Below are 20,951 nucleotides of genomic sequence, written 5' to 3'. Positions count from 1 at the left end.
TGGTTCTTTTGTTCTGAAAATATATAAATTTTCATAAGCTTTATACAGTTCCAAAATTGTAAATGTATGAGATGTGCAGGATGAAACCAAACTATAAACCAATTTTATCTATACCATTTAAAAGAATGGCATAATAAATTCTGAGAATATTGTAGCCAAGAATTTTGTTGGTCATTGTTGAAGTTTTGTTGGTATTGTTGAAGTTTTGGCTGGAGACATTTTTATGTCTCAGTCAGTTTCAGAGTTAGTCCCATATAACTGGATCAGCAATCTAAGTTACCATTATTATTAAATATACAGTCATTATCATGCTGAAATTGAAACAAGTTATATGGATCTAAATATCCTCTCTGGGCTCTTGGGTACCTGTTGTTTTAGGCCAAGCCACTACTTGTCTCCTGAGAGAAGGCCTCCAGTCAGAGAGACAATCTGGTGCCTTCAGCACTAGAAAAGGCATGTTTTAAGTAAACTTTATATAAACTCCTTTTTAATTTAGAGTTTTAGCATGCCCTAGGCATTGTGTATCTGTTAGAGGTTTAGGCCTGGGTTTTTATATATGTTGTGGCTATTTCTGTCCTATCCCTTTTTATATATGGAATGGGCAGTTATGCGTTTATATAGCCTGTGAACTTTAGCCATGCTTACCCCATTCTGCCCTGCCCAGATATAGGCTGTTTAATTAGCCAATCAGGTAAAATGATTTAGGCAGGTTTACATAGAGGGCCAGTAGTTAACATCAGACCACCTCCAAAAAAAAAATTCTTCGCCCTTAATCATGTGTAGGATTACCATATGATCTATTAGTTTCACTCCTATATATATGTATATATGCAAACGTATGGACCACAGATGTTCAAGCAAAAATTAGCATTTAAATTTTCATAGCAACACTATCCATAACATCCAGAAGATGGAAGTAGCTGAAACATGCCATCCATCAGGGAACAAATAAGCAAAATTCAGTATACATGGAGTTTCTTTGGGGACAGAAAATGTAAGAAGGTCACATACATACACTGACATTGATAAATCTTGAGACCCTTCTAATAAGGAAAAAAAACTAGACACAAGTGGTCATATATGATGATTCCACTTATATAAACTGTTCATAACAGGCAAATCTACAGATACCATAGATACCATAAAGCTACCAATTATTTCTAAGGTTTGGGGGAGGTGAATGGAAGTGGGTTTTTCCAGTATGGTGATGAAAATATTTTGTAACTGGCTATGTCAATAATTGCACAATGCTGGGATGTGCTGTATAACACCAAGCTGTACATTAAAAAAAAACCTCTATTTATTTATTCTTATTTTTATGTGTATATGTAAGTGAGCCGTGTGTGTGTATGTGTGTGTGGTGGTGGTGTTGTTGCCCTCAGAGGCCAGGAGAAGTGGTCATATGCCCTGGAACTGGAGTTCCTGTCATTGTCATCTGTCTGTCATGTGGCTCCTGGGAAGCAAATATGAGTCCTCTACAAGAACAGAAAGTGCTCCTACACCGCTGAACCATCACTCCAACTCCTAGACTGTACATTTTTAAATGGTTAAAATGGAAATTTTTATGCTATGTGTATTTCATTTTATTTTTAAATTTATTCATTTCTTAAATTTATTAATTTCACATCCCAATCACAGTACTCTCTCTCCTCCTGCACCCACCTTTTCATCCATTTCCTCCTTCTCCCCTTCTCAGAAAAGGGGAGTCTTCCCTCTTACAAACCCATCTGGCCCATCAAGTTACACCAGGACTAAGCACATCCACTTCCACTGAGGCCAAACAAGGCAACCCAGCTTGAGAAAAGGGTTCCAAAAGCAAGCAACTGAGTCCTTATCCCCTGCTCCTCTTGCTAGGGGAACCACATGAAGACCAAGCTGTTCATCAGCTCCAAAAGTAGTCCATGCATGTTCTTTGGTTTGTGCTTCATAAAAATCTTATTAACATATAGACATTGCTCGACCCCACAAGTCAACTGGTAAAACACTGAAGCAGAACAGAACTTATGAATACAGGCCCTGTCCATGGGCACTGTGAAGACAGTATTATGGGCTTCAGCTCTGATGCACCTGGGTCACCTAATACATGCAGTAATTGTCTTTTTCTTCTCCCAAACTCCCAATCTTTTCTGGATTTCAAAGAACCTTCTCTCTATCCTAAGGCCAATTCTCCATCTCCCTTTTAAAAATGACAATAAAAAACTATTTAAAAAATCAACTGAATGTAACAAGCTTCAAATCATATTCCTGTTTTCAAAATTCAGACAATCTTATATACCCTTGATAAGGGAGGATACATATTTGCTTTTAGTTTGCAGAACACTCTTCCTTCTGTGTGAGCTGAGTGCTTATACTGTAAGGAAGGGCAAAGATCTTTTGAAAGATCTTTGCCCTTCCTTATTTAAAAGGCTACTCATTTACATTCTGCTTTGTATATGACAAATATATAATCTGAATCATTTACCTCACATATGTTCATGGTAGAGGGTGTGGTTTGTCAGCTTTTAGCTCTGAACACTTGCAGCTTTATCTTCTGTCCCAGACAAAGCAAGAAATCCCATGCTCATAAATATGGTTGTAGAGAAGTCCTTTCTTACCATCTGAGCTTCCTTTCCTATCACCAGCATAACAAGTCTAAGCAGCCATTGATGCAATACACATTTATCATCTCACGTGTCTCTATGCCAGAAGTTTGCAGAGTATCTCATAGGGTTAAAAACAAAAAGTATTAGTAGACTGTGTTTTTTGCTGGAGGTATGTCCAGCCCATGGACTACATGAACCCCAGGACAGCTATGCATGTGATGGTACAACATAAAAACTATAAACGTACTTAAAACATAATGTAATTTTTTATATTTCTTTGGTAACTTGATTATATGATCATTGAGCATGAACTTTGGAGATAACAATGTCTTGTGGCAATGTCAAAAGATTGGGCATGCCTGCTGGGAAAAATTCACTCTCTTTACCAGCTTTGAGAGGTGGCCTATTTTCTCTGGATTCTGGATTCCCTCCATAGTTTTCAAAGTCAGCAATAACAGTGTTTATTTTCATATCCCAGAATTCTGAGCTGTTCTGATTCCATCTTTCATTTTTAAGGCTTCTTGTGCTTACTGTGTACTAGAAGACTGTCTAGTCCACAGTCATCACCTAACTTTGAACTCAGATGATTAGTCTATTTTAAGGTCACCTGTGACCCTCATTCCTTTTTTTGTCTTAGAAGGCCACATACTTATAGGTTCCAATACTTACTTAAGATGAACACATCTTCACGGGAAAGGGAACATACTCCTGCCTATGATACCACTACTTAAAAAATGTTTATTTGAACATTTACAACAATAGAGAGTTTTATGTTCAGACATAAGGAGTGCTCTGGATGAAACAGGGGTAATTTTGAAAAGAGAAAATAACAATGGAAGTTTTAATTGGTGCAGAGATATAAAAGGAAAAAAGGAACTTTTGGTTTGAAAAAATAAGTGTGCCACTGAGGTGATCACAGAAGGATTTCTAGAAGAGAAGGAACTGGTTCAATGTTTAGAGTTATTTTGGTGGGGGAGTTTGTGTATTGAATCTGAGGCCTAAACCTAACCCACTGGGCTATATTTCCAACTGTTACTCTTTAAAAAAACAGTATAAGGCAAGGGGCACGGTGGAGATGAGGGAGGGAGGGAGGGAGGGAGGGACTGGGAGGGAATGAGGGATCGGGACACGGCTGGGATACAGAGTTAATAAAATGTAACTGATAAGAAAAAAATAAAATTCAAAAAACAGTATAAGACTAGAACATTACATTATTATTATTATTATATTTTAAAACTAAATATAATCACATCATTTTTATTTCTGAGCTCAGCAAATCTTGTACACTTCTTTTTGGAGGTGAGGTCTCACGCATCCTAGGATGATCTTGAATTCACTGTTATGTAGCTGAGATTGACAATGAACATGTGATCCTTTTGCCTATATCTTCTGAGTGATGGGACTTAACCTATGTGCTACCATGCTTGATTTATGTGGTAGTCCAAGGAGTATGAAACCCAGGGCCTTAGGATACTAGGTGAGCACTCTACCAACTGAGATGGATTCTTTATCCACAGGATATGGTTTTCTGTGTCACAGAAGAAGAAACTAAGACCTACAGAAATTAGGCTTATTTGGGAGTCAAAATCATATTTACCATGTCACATAGACTTTAATAGAGTACTAATTTGATGAGATTTTGTTCTGTTTCTATGTAGTGAAGAAAGCTGATTTTAAATGATTCCACATCCCTCATTCATTCTTATCTTTCTGTGCTGAGTCATCTTTTTTTTTTTTTTTCTTTTCCCCTCATGGCAACCAAGGCCAGATTGTGCCTTTAAAAACCTTATAACCTAAAAAAAATTAAAAAAAAATTTAAAAACCTTATAACCTAAAAAACAAAAGGATTATCTTCTAACATCATCTTCTGTGAATTCAAATAAAAGCAAACAACAAAATAAATACAACAAGGTATCACTAGTTTCAGCATGAAGACTATTTAAATGCTTCTTTTAAAATATACCACCAATCATGTTCTTCGTTGATGTTGTTATTGAATTTATTTATTGGGCTTTACATGAAGTTGTTAAATTAGAAAATTAAAAGTCATCCAAATAGAATTGAATACTCTTTAAGAACAGCTATTAATTGAATGTTTATTGGGCAGTCATGATAGTCATTACATTCTGAAGTTGCTTGGTTTCTCTGAAAGAAATCCACAGATAGAGTCACTACTGGTCCAAATGGCAACCAAGACACTTTGCATCTTCTCACTCACATCCAGTCTCAGTTTTCTTTTCCTTCACATTTGGATTTTTTTTTTGAATTTATTTATTTTACATGCATTGGTATTTTGCCTGCAAGTATGTCTGTGGGTGTCAGATCTTGAAGTTATAGTTGTGAGCTGCCAAGTGGATGCTGGGAATAAAACCTGGATCCTCTGGAAGAGCAGTCAGTACTACCAACTGCTGAGCCATCTCTCTAGTTCCACATTTGCATTCTTGAAACTATAACCTGAAGTGAAATACTCACAAATCAACTTTGGTTATAGTCAGGTTTTTGAGAACCCAACAACAATTCTGTACTTAGCAGAACCGGAATGATAATTTTAGATGTTATTCTTTACTTAGTTAGCTAAGTAAATTGTTTTCTTATGGTCAACTTCATAAATATTTAAGAATTTTATTCTTAAATTTTATTCTTTTACTGAAAATAGATTTGTTTCTCATACACTATATCCTGATGACAGTTTCCTTCCTTCTACTCCTCCCGGTTCCTCCCCACCTCCTTTTCCTTTTGGATCTGTGCCCTTTCTGTCACACATAGAAAAGAACAGGCTTCTAAGGTATAACAACCAAACGTGACAACATAAAAATATGATGAAGCAAAAACTATAATATTGGTGTTGTACATGGCAAACCAATAGAAGGAAAAGATTCCTAAGAGCAGGCACAAGAGTCAGAGACCCACTCATTTTCACAGTCAGGAGTCCCATAAAGTACTAAGCTAATAGCTGTGTTATATATGCAGAGGATTTGGTGCAGAACCATGTAGGCCCTGTGCTTGCTGCTTCAGCATCTGTGAACTCAATGCTCACAGATGCACCTTGTTTAGTTGATTGAGAGGGCCTTGTTCTCCTGGTGTCTGCATCCTCTCTGGATCTTACACTCTTTCTACCTCCTCTTCCACAGTACTCTCTGAGTTCCAAGAAGAGAGAATTCGTGGATACCTCCCATTTATCCTCTCTCTGTGTGTAATGTCTGGCTGTGGTTCTCTGAATCTGTTCCCATCTGCTGCCAGAGGAAGCCTGTCTGATGATGACTGAATAAGTCACTGATCTATGAGTATAGCAGAATATCATTAGGAATTATTTTATTGATATTTCAGACCAGCGGTGTTTGATTTTACCCTAGATTTCTGGGCTGTGTAGTCTCTGGTCCTTGCTATCCATGTAGGACTGAGTGTGGCTTCCTTCTTGTGGAGTGTGCCTTAGATTAAATCAGACGTTGGTTGGTTACTATCATACATTTTGTGCTACCACTACCCTAGCATAATTTTCAGACAGAAAAGACTGAAAGTCAAAGGTTTTGTGGCTGAGTTGGTGTCCACATTTCTCTTCCAGTAGCCTAAAGAGTATCTTCCCTCACCAAAGAGATTAGAATGTAGAAGTGAAGACTCCATGAAGTAAAGACACCAACTCTCCCTCTCCGTGGGTTGTGTGGTGTTGTCCTCAGCAATGGGGCCCTAGTGTAAGTTTTCAAAGAACATCCTTTTGTTGTACCAATACCCTGGCCAAAAACTCAGTTGAATGCAACCTTGTCCCACCAGTGGAAGCTTCACCTGGCTACAAGAGATGGCCATTTGAGATCCTGTATCCTCCATTACTCGGAATCCTCATTAGGACAACCTTCTTAGATTTTAGGAACTTTGCACTATGCTAGGCTTCCACATCACAAGTGCCTTCCCAATTCCATCCATCTCTCTTCGTGGACTCTCCAATTCACCTCACCCCAACTTAACTTCCCCACTATTCTCAATCTACCCACTACTAATCTAACCATGAAATCTATTCTACTTTTCCCTCCCAGGGAGACCTCTGCACCATCATTGATATTGAGAGGTACCAATGACAATTATTGTTGATTCCTGTAATTTTGTTGTTTTTGTGTTTGTTTGGTTGTTGTTGTTGATGGTGGCAGCACTGGTGGTGGTGGTTGTAGTGGTGGTGGTGGTGTGTGTTTCCTCTCTTTTTGATTTGCTTGTCTGGGATTATTTGTTTCTCATGTTTTTTATTTTGTTTTGTTTTTCATTTTATTTTTTGAGTGTGGTTAATCTTTTTAGGTTGGGGTTTTCCGTCTAGTATCTTCTATAAGGCTGGATTTGTGGATAGATATTGCCAAAATTTGGTTTTATCATGGAATGTCTTATTTTCTCCATCTATTTAGGATTGGAAGTTTTTCTGGGTGTAGTAGTTTTTGTTGGAATCTGTGGTTCCTTGGCGTTTGTAGACATCTTTCCAGGAACTTCTGGCTTTTAGAGTCTCCATAGAGAAGTCAGATGTAATTCTAAAAGGTCTGCCTTTATATGTTACTTGGTTTTTTACTCTTGCAGCTTTTAATATTCTTTCTTCATTCTGTATGTTTAGTGTTTTGATTATTATGTGCCAAGGGAAATTTCTTTTCTGTTCCAGTGTATTTGATGTTGCATAATATACAGGTATCTCCTGCTTTGAGTTAGGGAATATTTTTTCTAAGATTTTGTTGGAAATATTTCTGTGCCTTTGGCCTGGGTTTCTTTTTCTTCTTCTTCTGTTCCTATTATTATTAGGTTTGGTCTTTTCATAGTGTTCTATATTCCCTGGATGTTTTGTGCTAGGATTTTTTTTTTGATTTAACATTTTCTTTGACCAAAGATCCATATTGTATCCTCAATGCCTAAGATTCACTCTTCCATAACTTGTATTCTGTTAGTGAAGCTGCCTCTGTAGTTCCTGTTTGAATTCCTAAATTTCTCATTTCCAGGATTCCCTCAGTTTGTTTGTTTTTTTAATTAATTCTATTTTCATTTTTCAAGGTTTGAACAATTTTGTTTCCTTCAACTGTTTGTGGTTTTTTAAAGGGATTTATTAATTTCTTCCAATTGTTTGTTTATATTTTTCTGGATTTCTCCTCTTTAAGGACATTATCATCTTCATATAGTTGGTTTTAAGGTCTTATTCTTGTGTTGCAGCTTTGTTAGAATATTCAGGTCCTGCTGTGTTAGAATAGCTCAGCTATAGTGGAGACATATTGTCCTGGCTGTTATTGTGTTCTTATACCAGTGTCTCAGCATCTGGGTTTAGGATGATTAAAGATCTATGTACTTATTTCTGGATATTTGAAACATATTTAATTTATAGTCCATCCAATTCTGATATTTTTGCACAAGATAATTGGTAAAGAATTGTCCGACCTTCATCAGGCATCTTAAGTAAGAAAGAAGGTATTACCTCTTCACTTCTTTGAATACCAGAATTCAAAAATTTGCTTTAAATTGAAACAAAATGTGCTGTTTTTGGAGTCTTTATTCTTATGTCCAAACATGTACCAATCTAAATCCAGGAGTGAATTATACATATACTCCTATCCATAACAAATATCCTTTCAAAGACTCATTTTCTAAAGTTCTTAACTCCTCCTAATACAGGATGTCTTGAATTCTGGTCACCCTCCCACACATTGACTTGGGCTTCCTCTTTTAAGATGTGGTCTTTGGCTTCTCCAATGTTCTGTACAACTTCCAAAATTAAGTCATTTTGTGGTGAGTCATTAAAACAACACTCCACTTCAACTTTTCTCTGTGCATGCTTCCTTTCACATTGAATGAACCTGAAGTGCTCATGAGTGTATCTGGGATACAACAACAGGGATGTTGGATCTGTGATATATTTATATTTGGTTAAGGACAGTATGAATTGTGTGCGTTCTTGCACACTTCTGTGTAAAATTCACTGATTTCTAGATGCCTTAGTGTAAGAATTATTTACCTAAGTACTGCCGTTCCATTTCACTCTGTATTGCATAACACTAAGGTTCAGGTGTGTTATCCAGCTAATGAAAATGTTACTTTTATGGGTTTAGTGGTGTTGAACGGATTTCCAGGTTTAAAAACAAACATAAAGTGTGCTGTGTGTTGAGCTATGTTCTTATAATGAGTAAAAACTTTTATGGCATACAAAATTATTCATTAACAAAACTGTTAAAACATGCTATGGTTTCTTTTCTTCTTTTAAATTAATAGTGTTGTTTGTGCATAATGTAAAATAGGACAAGGATATGTATCTGGATGTCTATTAAACTCACACAAAAGATATTACTTAAAATTTAAAAAAAATGAATTCCCTTTGTGATTTTAATTTAGTAAAATAGACACAAATACTTCCATTGTTCAACATTTTCCTTGAATTTATAGTGAATGAAGTAAGTCAAGAAAAAGCAGAGATACAGAAATCACAAAAGAAATAATTAGAGGAAGGAATGTAATTAGATTATATTTTATAGCAAAACTAAGTATAGAAATCCCATTAGAATTTTTTTAACTTTTAAAATTTTTTATTAATTACACTTCATTCATTTTGTATCCCCCCATAAGCCCCTCCCTCCTCCCCTCCCGATCCCACCCTTTCTCCCCTTTCTGCATGCATGCCCCTCCCCAAGTCCACTGATAAGGGAGGTTCTCCTCTCCTTTCTGATGTTAGTCTATCAGTTCTCATCACAAGTGGCTGCATTGTCCTCCTCTATGGCCTGGTAAGGCTGCTCCCCCCCTTACGGGGAGGTGATCAAAGAGCAGCCCAATCAGATTATGTCAGAGGCAGTCCCTCTTCCCATTACTAGGTAACCCACTTGGACACTGAACTGCCATGGGCTACATCTGTGCAGGGGTTCTAGGTTATCTCCATGAATAGTCCTTGGTTGGAGTATGAGTCTCTGGGAAGTTCCCTGTGTTCAAATTTTCTTGTTCTGTTGCTCTCCTTGTGGAGTTCCTGTCCTCTCCAGCTCTTACTATTTCCTACTTCTTACATAAAATTCCATTCACTCTGCCCGACAGTTGGCCATCAGGCTCAGCATCTGCTTTGATAGTCTGCAGGGCAGAGGCTTTCAGAGGCCCTCTGTGGTAGGTTCCTAGTTTGTTTCCTGTTTTCTTCTTCTGGCTTTCAGAGGCCCTCTGTAGCAGGTTCCTAGGTTGTTTCCTGTTTTCTTCTTCTTCTGATGTCCATCCTCTTTGCCTTTCAGGATGGAGATTGAACATTTTAGTTAGGGTCCTCTCTCTTTCTTAGTTTCTTTAGATACACAGATTTTAGTGGGTTTGTCCTATGTTGTATGTCTATATGAGTGAGTATATACCATGTGTGTCTTTTTGCTTTTGGGACAACTCACTCAGGATGGTCCTTTCCAGGTCCCACTATTTACCTGCAAATTTCATGATTTCCTTATTTTTCATTGCTGAGTAATATTCCATTGTATAGATGTACCACAATTTCTGCATCCAGAATTTCGAAGTGAGGGTTGAAGTGGTTAAGAGTACTTGTGCTGTTATATAGAATTTGGGTTCAGTTCCCAGCATTCACATGGTAGCTCACAAGCATCCATAACTCCAATTCCAGGAAATCTGAACTCCTCTTTTACCTCCATAGGCACGAGTCACAGATGTGATACACAGACATGGAGGCAGGCAAAGCACTTTTACACATAAAAGAATGATAAAATAACTTTATGAACAAATCTAGTAATGTTTAATACAACATTCAATATGTAAAAACCAGTTGTATCTTCATGTAATGGCCACAATTTAAACATTTATATTTATATTTATAATTTATATTCCTATGAAAGTACAAACAACTTAGCAATAAAATTTGTATAAAATTTCAAAAGGACAAGAATAGCCACACTTTTGAACAAGTGCAAAAATGCACCCCATCACATAAGACTTAGAAAACCATAGCAATTAAGGCAATTGCAAGAGAGAATTGAATAGAATGACAGAAGAACACTTGACATTGACCTCTGGCCTCTTCCACATACATGGGTATTCACACTTGAACATATGCACATATCATTCACATTAAAATAATAAGACTAGGAAAATGTAAGCTGCAACTACAATTAATCCTAAAAATGTATAAGCAAGGGAAAATAAGTTAATTGGAATATAGATTAAAAAAATCTACAAACTAGAGTAGACACTTATCAAAAGTGAAAATGCAAGTGCTAACAGTTGAAATAAAAGATGCTTAATTTACAAGACCGGAGGGATGGCTCAGCAGACCTCTGGACTGCTCATCCAGAGGTCCTGAGTGCATTTCCCAGCAACCACATGGTGGCTCACAATTATCTGTAATAGCATCTGATGCCCTCATCTGTCTGATGCTCTCTTCTGACATGCAGGTATACATGCAAATAGAGTGCTTATATACACAAATAAATAAATCTTCAAAAATTCTTCCATTCTTCAACATTTTCCTTGAATTTATAGTGAGTGAAGTAAGTCAAGAAAAAGCAGAGATACAGAAATCACAAAGGAAAGAATTAGAGGAAGGAATGTAATTAGATTATATTTTATAGCAAAACTAAATATAGAAATCCCATTAGAATTAAAAGCCTTAAACGTTCACATGGCGGAAGTGGAAGTCTTCTGCAGAGCTCATTGGAACAGTCAGCTATGTGAGTACTTTAGAGCAGCTTGGCTGTGAAAAGCATTTGTGAATTATAGGAGTCAGGAATTCCACTCCCAGGTATAAACTTTGAACAAAATGTGGCATATTTGTGGCACTTCATTAATTCTATCTCATCATTACTCCATCCATAGTAGAATGAACAAATGGATCCATTCAATGCAACTACATATACCAGCATGTGTGATTCTCCAAAGAAAAGCTGTTGAAGAAAGCAAAACATGGAAGCATGCAATGCATGAATACAGCGGTAATTCTTTCACAAAAAAATCAAATAAGAAAAATCAGAATAAAATAACTGAAGGGTTTGTTAGTTGTGTGCCTATAGCTATGAAAAAGATAAAGAAAAGATGGAAATATTGCCTCAAATTTTAGGTTGCATGTGGTGAAGGAAAGAAAAGAGATATGATAAACAGGAACACTGCAGTAGCTTTAAGATACTGGAAACAATTGTTCTGTTTTTTTTTTAAACCAGGAAGTCAGAATTTAGATATTAACTCCTTATAAGTACTCTGTAATTTACATATATATGCTCTGTGTACTCTTATGTGTGTATCTCAATATTTTAGGAAAGGAAAAATTTCAATGCCCAGAACTCACCTACCATAGTAGAGAATAATCACTCCCCTAGTCATGAAAGCGCTACTTTTTTTTTTTTTCCAAAATAAGGCTGGTCCTTCCAGCCAATGAAACTCTCATTAGCATACTTATCATACCCATTAGTCAGGAAATGTCCTGCAGAGAAACTGGTCCAGTGAAATTTCTGAGTTAGCCAAACTGTGGTCTAGATGGCCACTGTTATTATGATAGCAGTGATAGATATGATATTCTGAAGGCTCAGCTCCAAAAATCTTCCTTGGTTTGGGAATGGTAACTCAGTTTTGTAGAGTACTTGCCTAATGTGGACGAAGTCCTGTTTTTGCCTTCCATTATTGCATAAAGTAGGTATGGGGGTGCACCCTTATAATCCCAGGAGGAAAGAAGATCAGAAGCCCAAAGTCATCCTCAGCCACAGCATGATTAAGGTCAGCTTGGCTACATGAGACCTAGTCTAAAAAAAAAAAAAAAAAAAAAAAAAAAAAAAAAAAAAAAAAAAAAAAAGAAAGAAAAGAAAAGAAACTTCCTTAAAACAATGCTTCCCCTTCTACTTCTCTTAAAGTTGAACTGTGTATAGTCTCAGCCTAATTATGTTTCTCATGAAAAACTTAAACAAGTGTCTTATCAAGGAAAGTGGAGCTTTATGAAATCACATTGTTAAGATAATCATAGAGACTGTTTTGACACAAGAAGACTGATATTTCCTGAATGGGTGAAAACCTCCACAGGGAAAACCCCTGTGGTTGTCATAGGCAGGGCTTGTCTACCTAAGCTGATAACACAGTTCCGTATAGAGGAGAAAGGCAGAATACACTTATTCATTTTTAGAAGCTTTGTGAGTAGGTGTGTATTTTGGCATCATAAAGATTCATAGATCTTGAGCTGGACAGAATTCTGTATCGTGAAGGATCTTTCCAGAATCCAGATTGCTCCTAGGGAGGCTCCAAACCTCCACTTGACAATGGGAAACTGGCTGGTTAACCACTGGCTCTCAGTTTTGTTTCTGGTAAGTGGTATTTCATTTCCTATTAATTATGAATATTAGGGTGAGAAGACATAATGTTCGTTAATATTTGTGGAGTTATTCAAAAGAGAAAGTGACTATAGCAATTATTTTCATTTAACAAAACTAGTTATCATTTAGAAAAAAACAAAACAAAACAAAAAACACCTCCAGGCCAGATGAGAGAACAAAGCCAAATGATTTGCAGTTGTTCATGTCGCCAAACCATGAGGACTTGCAGTTGAAACCTGTTTTCATTCTTTTTCCTCTTTTCTCTTCTGTCTTATTTACAAACTATTGACATTGAGCCTTCATTTCTCTCTATCTTCCCTATATTGCTGCCGTCAAGATTTCATAAAATAATTGAATGGTTGGGATGAAAGTGATCTTTGAGTGCATCTTGACCCAGAAATGCTCAATAAAAATAGAAATGTGAGTCACTTGCAGAATTTCTAAATTATCTCATACTTGTAATGAAGAGAATGAAAAGAAACATGAAATCTGAGCAATGTAATTCATAGATATTCCTTCAGTATGCTACCAATATAGACAATATCAATATAATTTCTATTGTTTGATTGTTTCTAGGTCTTTGGATGATCATATGTATTTTAGATGCATAGCACATGTCAATCAAAATTAACCACATGTCAAGTGTTTCGTAACTTTACGCTGATAGTTACCTATTGCATTACACAGAGCACATATAAAACAATCTCCTGAGTCTTATGAAGGAAATCAATCCAGACGACACACAATGATTTGGAAAACTGACTCAAACCCAGTTCACTGGTACTGACACCAGAACTAGTTCACCATTTCACTTACATAAAATCCTTTTCTAAACCCACACGCACACGCACACACACCATCACCCATTTTCTTGTATCATTCTTCCTACATTTGTGAGTCACACCTAAGTATGAGGCTTCCATGTCCTTCCATGCTCTTCTAGTATTTTATTTCTTTCCTGGGGCTCTTGCTTTGTTTCTATTGCTTTTTTTTTTTTTTCAAATCCTATAAGACTTTTCAGGTGCCACAGAAGAAAAGTAAGCAGTGCCCTTGGAAGGATTTTTATTTAACATTTAATGAAAAGCAAAGAGCTTGTTTTAATCAGGCTATCTGATTTATATTTTTAATACTCAGTGTCTGGTTTAGTTCCTTCTGCACTATAACTGAGAGATCATTAGCTTAGGAGGCAGGAAATCTGGCAAGTACTTTCAGTTCTGCTACTGGATGACCTTGACCAAATATTTATTCTTTCCAGTCTTCAGGTCCAATATACTGTGGGTGGTGATAGATTAGCTAGTGGGAAAATGGGTGACTAAGTGAACTGATTAGCTTTGGAAAAAGGCTATTTGGTGCTCTAAAAGCCACTCCCGCCATTACCCCTTTATTGTTTTTTTTGGTTAGGGAGATTCATCACTTACACGGATGAGTCATATTTAACTCTCTGGCTTCTATTTTCCACCCTGTCTTCCTCAGCCCTGCTGGCAGGCTCAACTTCTTACTATTTCTGGCATGTACTCCTATGTACTATTTTTAAATAATAAATTACTAAAAAATATGTTGACTTCTTTTTCTTCCCAGGTCTTACACTTCACGTTCTTTTTCATCCACAGTGACTCCTAGATGTTTCTGCATTTCACTTACCTTGCCTACAGGTGACAATAGGCTGATATATAGTTTTGTGTTCCTGTGTCCATTTTACATCCTGAAATATTTCTGATCCCCCCCAAATGGGCTTTTCTTTCTGTTCACCAAATTCATTTTCCTCATTAGAAAATTTCAGTAGGGACTGTCTCTGACACTGTTGTCTGCCTTTGGAGCCCTTTCCCCCTAGTTGGGATGCTTCTTCTATCCTCACTGCTAGCAGATGCCCTTGATCCTGCTGTGACTTGAGGCACTAGGGCATTTTGGCACCCCCTTTTTTTCCTCCCCTTCTCTGAGAAGGAGAGGGTGGAGTATGGGAATAGGAGGGAATCAGAGTAGAAGGGAGGAAGGAGGGGTCTAGGATTAGGCTTTAAAGTGATTAAAGAAAGAAAGAAATGGAAAAAAAACCCCAAAATATTGTATTTATATCATTTCCCTCTCCTCCCTCCAGCTCCTCCCATACACCCTGCACTCATCAAATTCATAATCTCTTATTCTTTAATTATTCTTGAAATAGCTGTGGATTTCAATTTTCCTTTTCCATTGACATCAAAGAGTCTCTAAAAGACATTCAACTCTGAAAAAGGATTCTGGGCAAAGGAGTCAGGAAGGAGTTGAATGGATGTCATTCCTATTGTCCCAGCTTCTTGGGAGACTGAGCTGAAAGGATAGTCTAAGCCTAGGCAGCTCAAGACTAGCTTGGGCAAAACCAGCTGCAATGAGACCACATCTCGCACAAACATAAAAGAAGAGAAGGAAAGAAGAGAGCAAGGGGGAGCAAAAGACAAAAGAAGAAAGAAAGGAGAGAAAGAGAAAGAGAGAGAGATTTTGGTAGTAATGGAACTTAAACCTTGTATTAGCATTTATTAAGCTCCTACTATACGCAAAGCATTGTATTAGTTAGCATGCATTAGTTTTTTTTTTTAATTTTTTTAAAAAATTATTTATTTTTTTGTTTTGTTTTTTTTTCTGTTCTGAAGCATTAGTTTTTTTACATTTTTATTTTTATTAATTACAGTTTATTCACTTTGTATCCTCCTGTAGCTCCCTCTCTCTTCCCCTCCGAATCCCATCCTCCCTCCCCCTTCTCCACCTATGCCCATCCCCCAGGCCAGTGTTAGGGGAGGTATTTCTCTGCTTCCTTCTGATCCAAATCTATCAGGTCTCATCAGGACTGGCTGCATTGTTTTCCTCTGTGTCCTGGTAAGGTTGCTCCTCCATCAGGGGAGGTGATCAAAGAGCAGACCAATCAGTTCATGTGAGAGACAATCCCTGTTCCCATTACTATGGAACCCACATGGACACTGAACTGGCATGAGATACATCTGTGCAGTGGTTCTAGGTTATCTCCATGAAGGGCCTTTGGTTGGAGTATCAGTCTCAGAAAAGATCCTTGTGCTCACATTTTTTTTCTCTCCATGTGAAGTTCCTGTTTCCTCCAGGTCTATCTATCTCCTCCTTCTTTCACAAGATTCCCTGCACTCTGCCCAAGGTTTGGCTATGAGTCTCAGCATTTACTATGATACCCTGCAGGGTAGAGTCTTTCAGAGTCCCTCTGTGGTAAGCTCCTGTCCTGTTCCCTGTTTTCTGCCTCTTCCGATGTCCATACCATTTGCCTTTCTGAATGAGGATTGAGCATCTTACCAAGGGTCCTTGTTGATTAACTTATTTAGGTATACTGATTTTAGTATGATTGTATTGTATTATATGTCTAATATCCACTTATAAGTGAGTATATACCATGTGTGTCTTTCTGCTTCTGGGATACCACACTCAGGATGATCTTTTCTAGTTGCCACTATTTGCATACAAATTTCATGATTTCCTTGTTTTTAATTGTTGAGCAGGATTCCATTGTGTAGATGTACCACAATTTCTGTATCCATTCCTCAACTGAGGGGCATCTGGATTGTTTCCAGATTCTGGCTATTACAAGTAAAGCTGTTATGAACATGGCTGTGAAAATGTCCTGATTGTATAGTTGAGCATCTTTTGTATATATGCCTAGGAGTGGTATAGCTGGATCTTGAGGTAGCACTATTCCTAATTGTCTGAGAAAGAGCCAGATTGATTTCCAAAGTGGTTGTACAAGTTTACATTCCCACCAGCAATGGAGGAGGGTTCCCTTTTCTCCACATCCTCTCCAGCATATGTTGTCACTTAAGTTTTTGATTAGCCATTCTGCTGGGTGGAAAGTGAAAATTCAGGGTCGTTTTGATTTGCATTTTCCCGATACCTAAGGATGTTAAGCATTTCTTTAAGTGTTTCTCTGCCATTCGGTATTCCTTAATTGAGAATTATCTGTTTAGCTCTATATCCCATTTTTTAAAATTGGATTACTTGTTGCTGTTTAACTTCTTGAGTTCTTTATATATTCTGGATATTAGCCCTCTGTCATATATAGGGTTAGTGAAGATCCTTTCCCAATCTGTAGGCTGTCCCTTTGTTCTGATGACAGTGTCCTTTGCTCTACAGAGAAGCTTTTCAGTTTCATGAGGTCCCATTTATTGATTGTTGATCTTAGAGCCTGTGCTATTGGTGTTCTGTTCAGGAAGTTGCCTCCTGTGCCAATGAGCTCAAGGCTCTTCCCCACTTTTTCTTCTAACAGGTTCAGTGTGTCTGGTTTTATATTGAGACCTTTGATCTATTTAGAATTTAATTTTGTGCCGGGTGATAAGTATGGATCTATTTACATTTTTCTACATCTAGATATCCAGTTAGCAAGTCATACAACACTACTATGAGGTAAACACCTCATTTTCCAGGTGAAAGAACTGATCCAAGAATTTAAATCACATATCTAAGGATACAGAACTACTAAGTGATGGCACTAGAATTTGAGTCTCAGGTGTCTGACTCTAACATTACACTTAGAACCGCTTTACTGTACTGCAACAGGTCTATGAGTGGTCTGTATCTAAGGAATATGAATGGGCCACACACCAGGTTAATACCTTTACCTGTGGGCTGAAAGGATTCTTAGTGATTTGGGGTCAGGGGTATATAAAAAAACATCCCAGTTCTACAGAGATCTGCTACTTTGCAGACTAGCACCTCCAAATTTGGAGTAGAGCTCTGTTGGTTCATCTCCATGGCAACACACAGTGTGTCCCAGATTGTCCCCTTAGCCACTGTGAAGAGGTTTGGACAGGCACACCTAATCCTCACAGCTCCCAAAGTCCAAAACAATAGATTAATTTGCAAAAAGTTTCACAACCTAAAAGCAGGAAAATATATGTCCGTGTGTAATTAAAGACGCAGGCTCATCTGGGAATGGTTTAGTCTTTTTTCCAGTGGGCATTTCTTAAAGATGCTAAATTTATTCTTTGTTTCTTCAAAAATTCATATGTTTACTTAGTGCCATCTTTTAGGTGCAATAGTTTGAAAGCTCCAGTCTGTCAGGGAATTGGCAAACGTTTTTAAAGAAGTCAAGCTACGTATTTTAAGCTTTTGCAAGCTATTTGGTTTTTGTTCCAGCTACTCAACTTCACCACAGAATGATGAACCATCCATAAGCAATTATAGATAAGAATTGACCTTCCAACCTCACTTTGTATATAGTCGATGACATTTGAGTTTCATATAATTTTTATGTCATGACACATTATTCTTTGATGTTTTCCATCATTTAAAGGGAAAAATGCAAACACTTAGTTTTTAAGACATAGAAAACTGGTGATGAACCAGATGTAGGCCATGGGCCTCAACTTGCTGATCCTGCTCATTAGCATCTACTGTATGAGTTTGTTTACTCTGAAATGAAAGGACATTAGATACTGGTGTGGTTGTATTAATTCAGAGTGAAAATAGATGAACACAAAATGCTCAAGATGTCCATATTATTTCCTATATTTTCAATACACCTTTCCCAATTCTTCCATATTCCCTGTTTGTTTTTTCTTCTAGGTTTCTTGGTTGGGGCTGAACATTTTTCTGTTTGTGTATGCCTTTCTGAATTATGAGAAGTCTGACAAATACTATTACACGAGAGAAATTCTTGGGGTGAGTATTGTACTGTGATGTGGAGATGTCATTTTTTTTTTCTTTTAAAGATGTATTTTTACTATGTGGTCCATAATGGCCTAGCTCTTGTAATCCCTCTGCCTCAACCTCCCAAACAGCTGAGATTATAGGCATGTGTCACCAGGCCTGGCTATTGTTTGTTGTCGTTTGTTAAAATCTTTCATTTCTGGTTCTTCCCGACCCAATGCTTTGATTTCTTCTGGGAATAGGTTTACCAGGAGTGGGGGAGAGGAATGCAGGATGCTCATTGAAATTTGAATTTCAGGTAAATGATGAGTCTTTTTGATAGATATACACTCCAATTATATGCGTAAGTATACAAAAACATCCTTGTAAAGTTTCGTGGTTTTTTGTTTTGTTTGTTTTATTTTGAGACAGGGTCTCCTCATCTGCCTCTTGGCCTTCAGAAGGCTGGGGTTAAAGGTGTATAACACCATGCTTGGCTTTATATAAAGTTCTAATTTAAGTGAACATGCAGTATTTTTACTTGCTACATCTGACAATGGGTGTACCTCTCAGATCCAATAAGGAAAACTATTAGGCGGTGATTTGCAGCTGGTTTCTCAAAGCTCAGGTGATCCTTCAGGGTACCAGAAGGCTACTCAGATAGAGCTCCTGTCTCCGCTTCCACTTTGGCCAGAGCAGCTATCAGAGTCATATGATTTTAAGGAAGAGTTTGCTGAACTATAGATATAAATTGTAGGACACTTGCCTAGTATGTTCAAAGCCTGGGTTCAATTCCCAGAGCTGCAAAATAATGTTTTGAAAATGATAAGGAATAAATAAAGACTAATAAAAAAGAAAATAGAGAAATTAAAAAGAAAATTTTGGTTGGAGTTTGGGAGATGGGTAAAGGCAATTGCTATTAAATCTGATTACCTGAGTCTGAAACCTGGGGCTCACAAGTTAGAAGAACTGACCCCTATAAGTTGTCCTTGGTGTGTGTGTGTGTGCGCACACACACACACACACACACACACACACACACACACCTTTTCTTACATTATTAAATTCTGTATCGATTCTTTCACCTGTAAAATAAGGTATCTACCTCATAGCAGTGTTGTGGTTGTCTCAAGAACTAAGGCATGTGAGGTAATACAGTGGGTTTTTTTGGGGGGGGCAGGGTTTCTCTGTGTATCAGCTCTGGCTGTTCTGGACTTAGTTTGTAGACCAGGCTAGCCTTGAACTCACAGAGATCCACCTGCCTACGCCTTCTGAGTGCTGGAATCAAAGGCGTGCGTCACCATGCCTGGCTATACAATGCTTTGCGTATAGTATGAGCTTAATAAAAGCTAACTATAGAGTTGAAGTTCCATTACTACCAAAATAGCTTGCTCTTTCTTTTGTAATTGTCTGTTAAAATCTTGTTTCATTTGCAAGTGGATATCAAATGTAGATTGCTTCTGGGTTAGGGATGGATGCATGTGCCCACTTCTCCTTTCAGCTTTAGAACCCCAACCGGTACAGACATATACAGGCAGATAAATGTAATTAAAAATTAAAAGAAAACTTAGAAAGCACAGGTTTAATGCTTTCCTGTGAAAAAGAGGGCTACTTAGGGGTTTCAGAGGATGGAAGGGAGGTGTGTGCTGTTGCAGAACCCAAGGCCAACAGAAAAGTTGGATTATCTCAGGGTAAGAACAGAAATGAGAAGGCTGGAAAGGTGACAGATTAAGTACAGACAAGAGGGACAGAGCTAGCTGTATGCACAGGTGTGGAGGTGGCCAGGAGGAAACCTGGAGTGAGACACTTTTTCCTAGAGTGGCACACCTACGCGTGGCCTGCTTAGAACAGCAAACTCGCTTTCTACTTCTCTGGATCATGGAGTAACAGATAGGGGATTTGTTAACACACTTTCATCTTGATGGATCTTTATTTCACTAGCTTTCTACAAAGACACACTCAATGTTGTTAGGCAGCTCTCCTTTAGAAAAATGGTTTTCTCATTATAATCAAAGAACACATGCTGAGAGCACAATGAATTTTAATGTTCTGTTCATTGCTTATTTCATCCTGCAGTTTTCTGTTTTAAAAGTTTATTCTCTACCCCGTTTAGAAACTCAAACTCCAAGAGAAGTGTTAATTTGTCTTAAAATAGCTTTATATTAATAGAAAGATGCAATAAATATGACTAGTTATTAAGAACTTACTTACTTCATGACCAAAAAGTCAGTTGCAGAGAAATGATTCATACTGATATCCTGTGGCTGTTTTGATTTTTAAAACCCTTTTGAAAATGAATTATAGACATAGAGAACCATTCAGGAATCTCATGAAGACACTAAACTTAAAACCATACTATATACACAAAGTAACTGTAGGGTAAAAAAAGAGAGAAATATATTAATATATATTTAATTTATATATTTACATATAGAAATTTAAAAAAAATAAAAGTAAGATAAAACGATGTTTTAAAAGTTCTGACAGGTCATTA

At 37.3% G+C, this 20,951-nt stretch overlaps 1 protein-coding gene across 3 annotated transcripts in view; it reads left to right on the top strand.

Moving 5' to 3' along the window:
• Positions 1-12,754: 12,754 nt before the first annotated feature.
• Positions 12,755-20,951, top strand: part of Nox1 (NADPH oxidase 1) — a 46,848-nt gene continuing 38,651 nt past the window's right edge. For 2 of the 3 annotated variants that reach the window (XM_055608317.1, XM_055608318.1), the window contains exons 1-2: positions 12,794-12,838; positions 18,395-18,490. In XM_055608317.1, the coding sequence (XP_055464292.1) occupies positions 12,794-12,838; positions 18,395-18,490 (141 nt within the window). Of the gene's footprint in view, positions 12,839-18,394; positions 18,491-20,951 lie in introns of all 3 variants that reach the window. The other variant, XM_055608319.1, reaches the window with a different exon arrangement.

The sequence above is a fragment of the Psammomys obesus genome, unplaced genomic scaffold (assembly GCF_907164565.1).
Source record: "Psammomys obesus unplaced genomic scaffold, mPsaObe1.curated_primary_1811, whole genome shotgun sequence".
NCBI classification, from domain to species: Eukaryota; Metazoa; Chordata; class Mammalia; order Rodentia; family Muridae; genus Psammomys; species Psammomys obesus.
The sequence above is the reverse complement of the archived record's forward strand: the minus strand, read 5'-3'. Positions and strand labels throughout refer to the sequence as shown.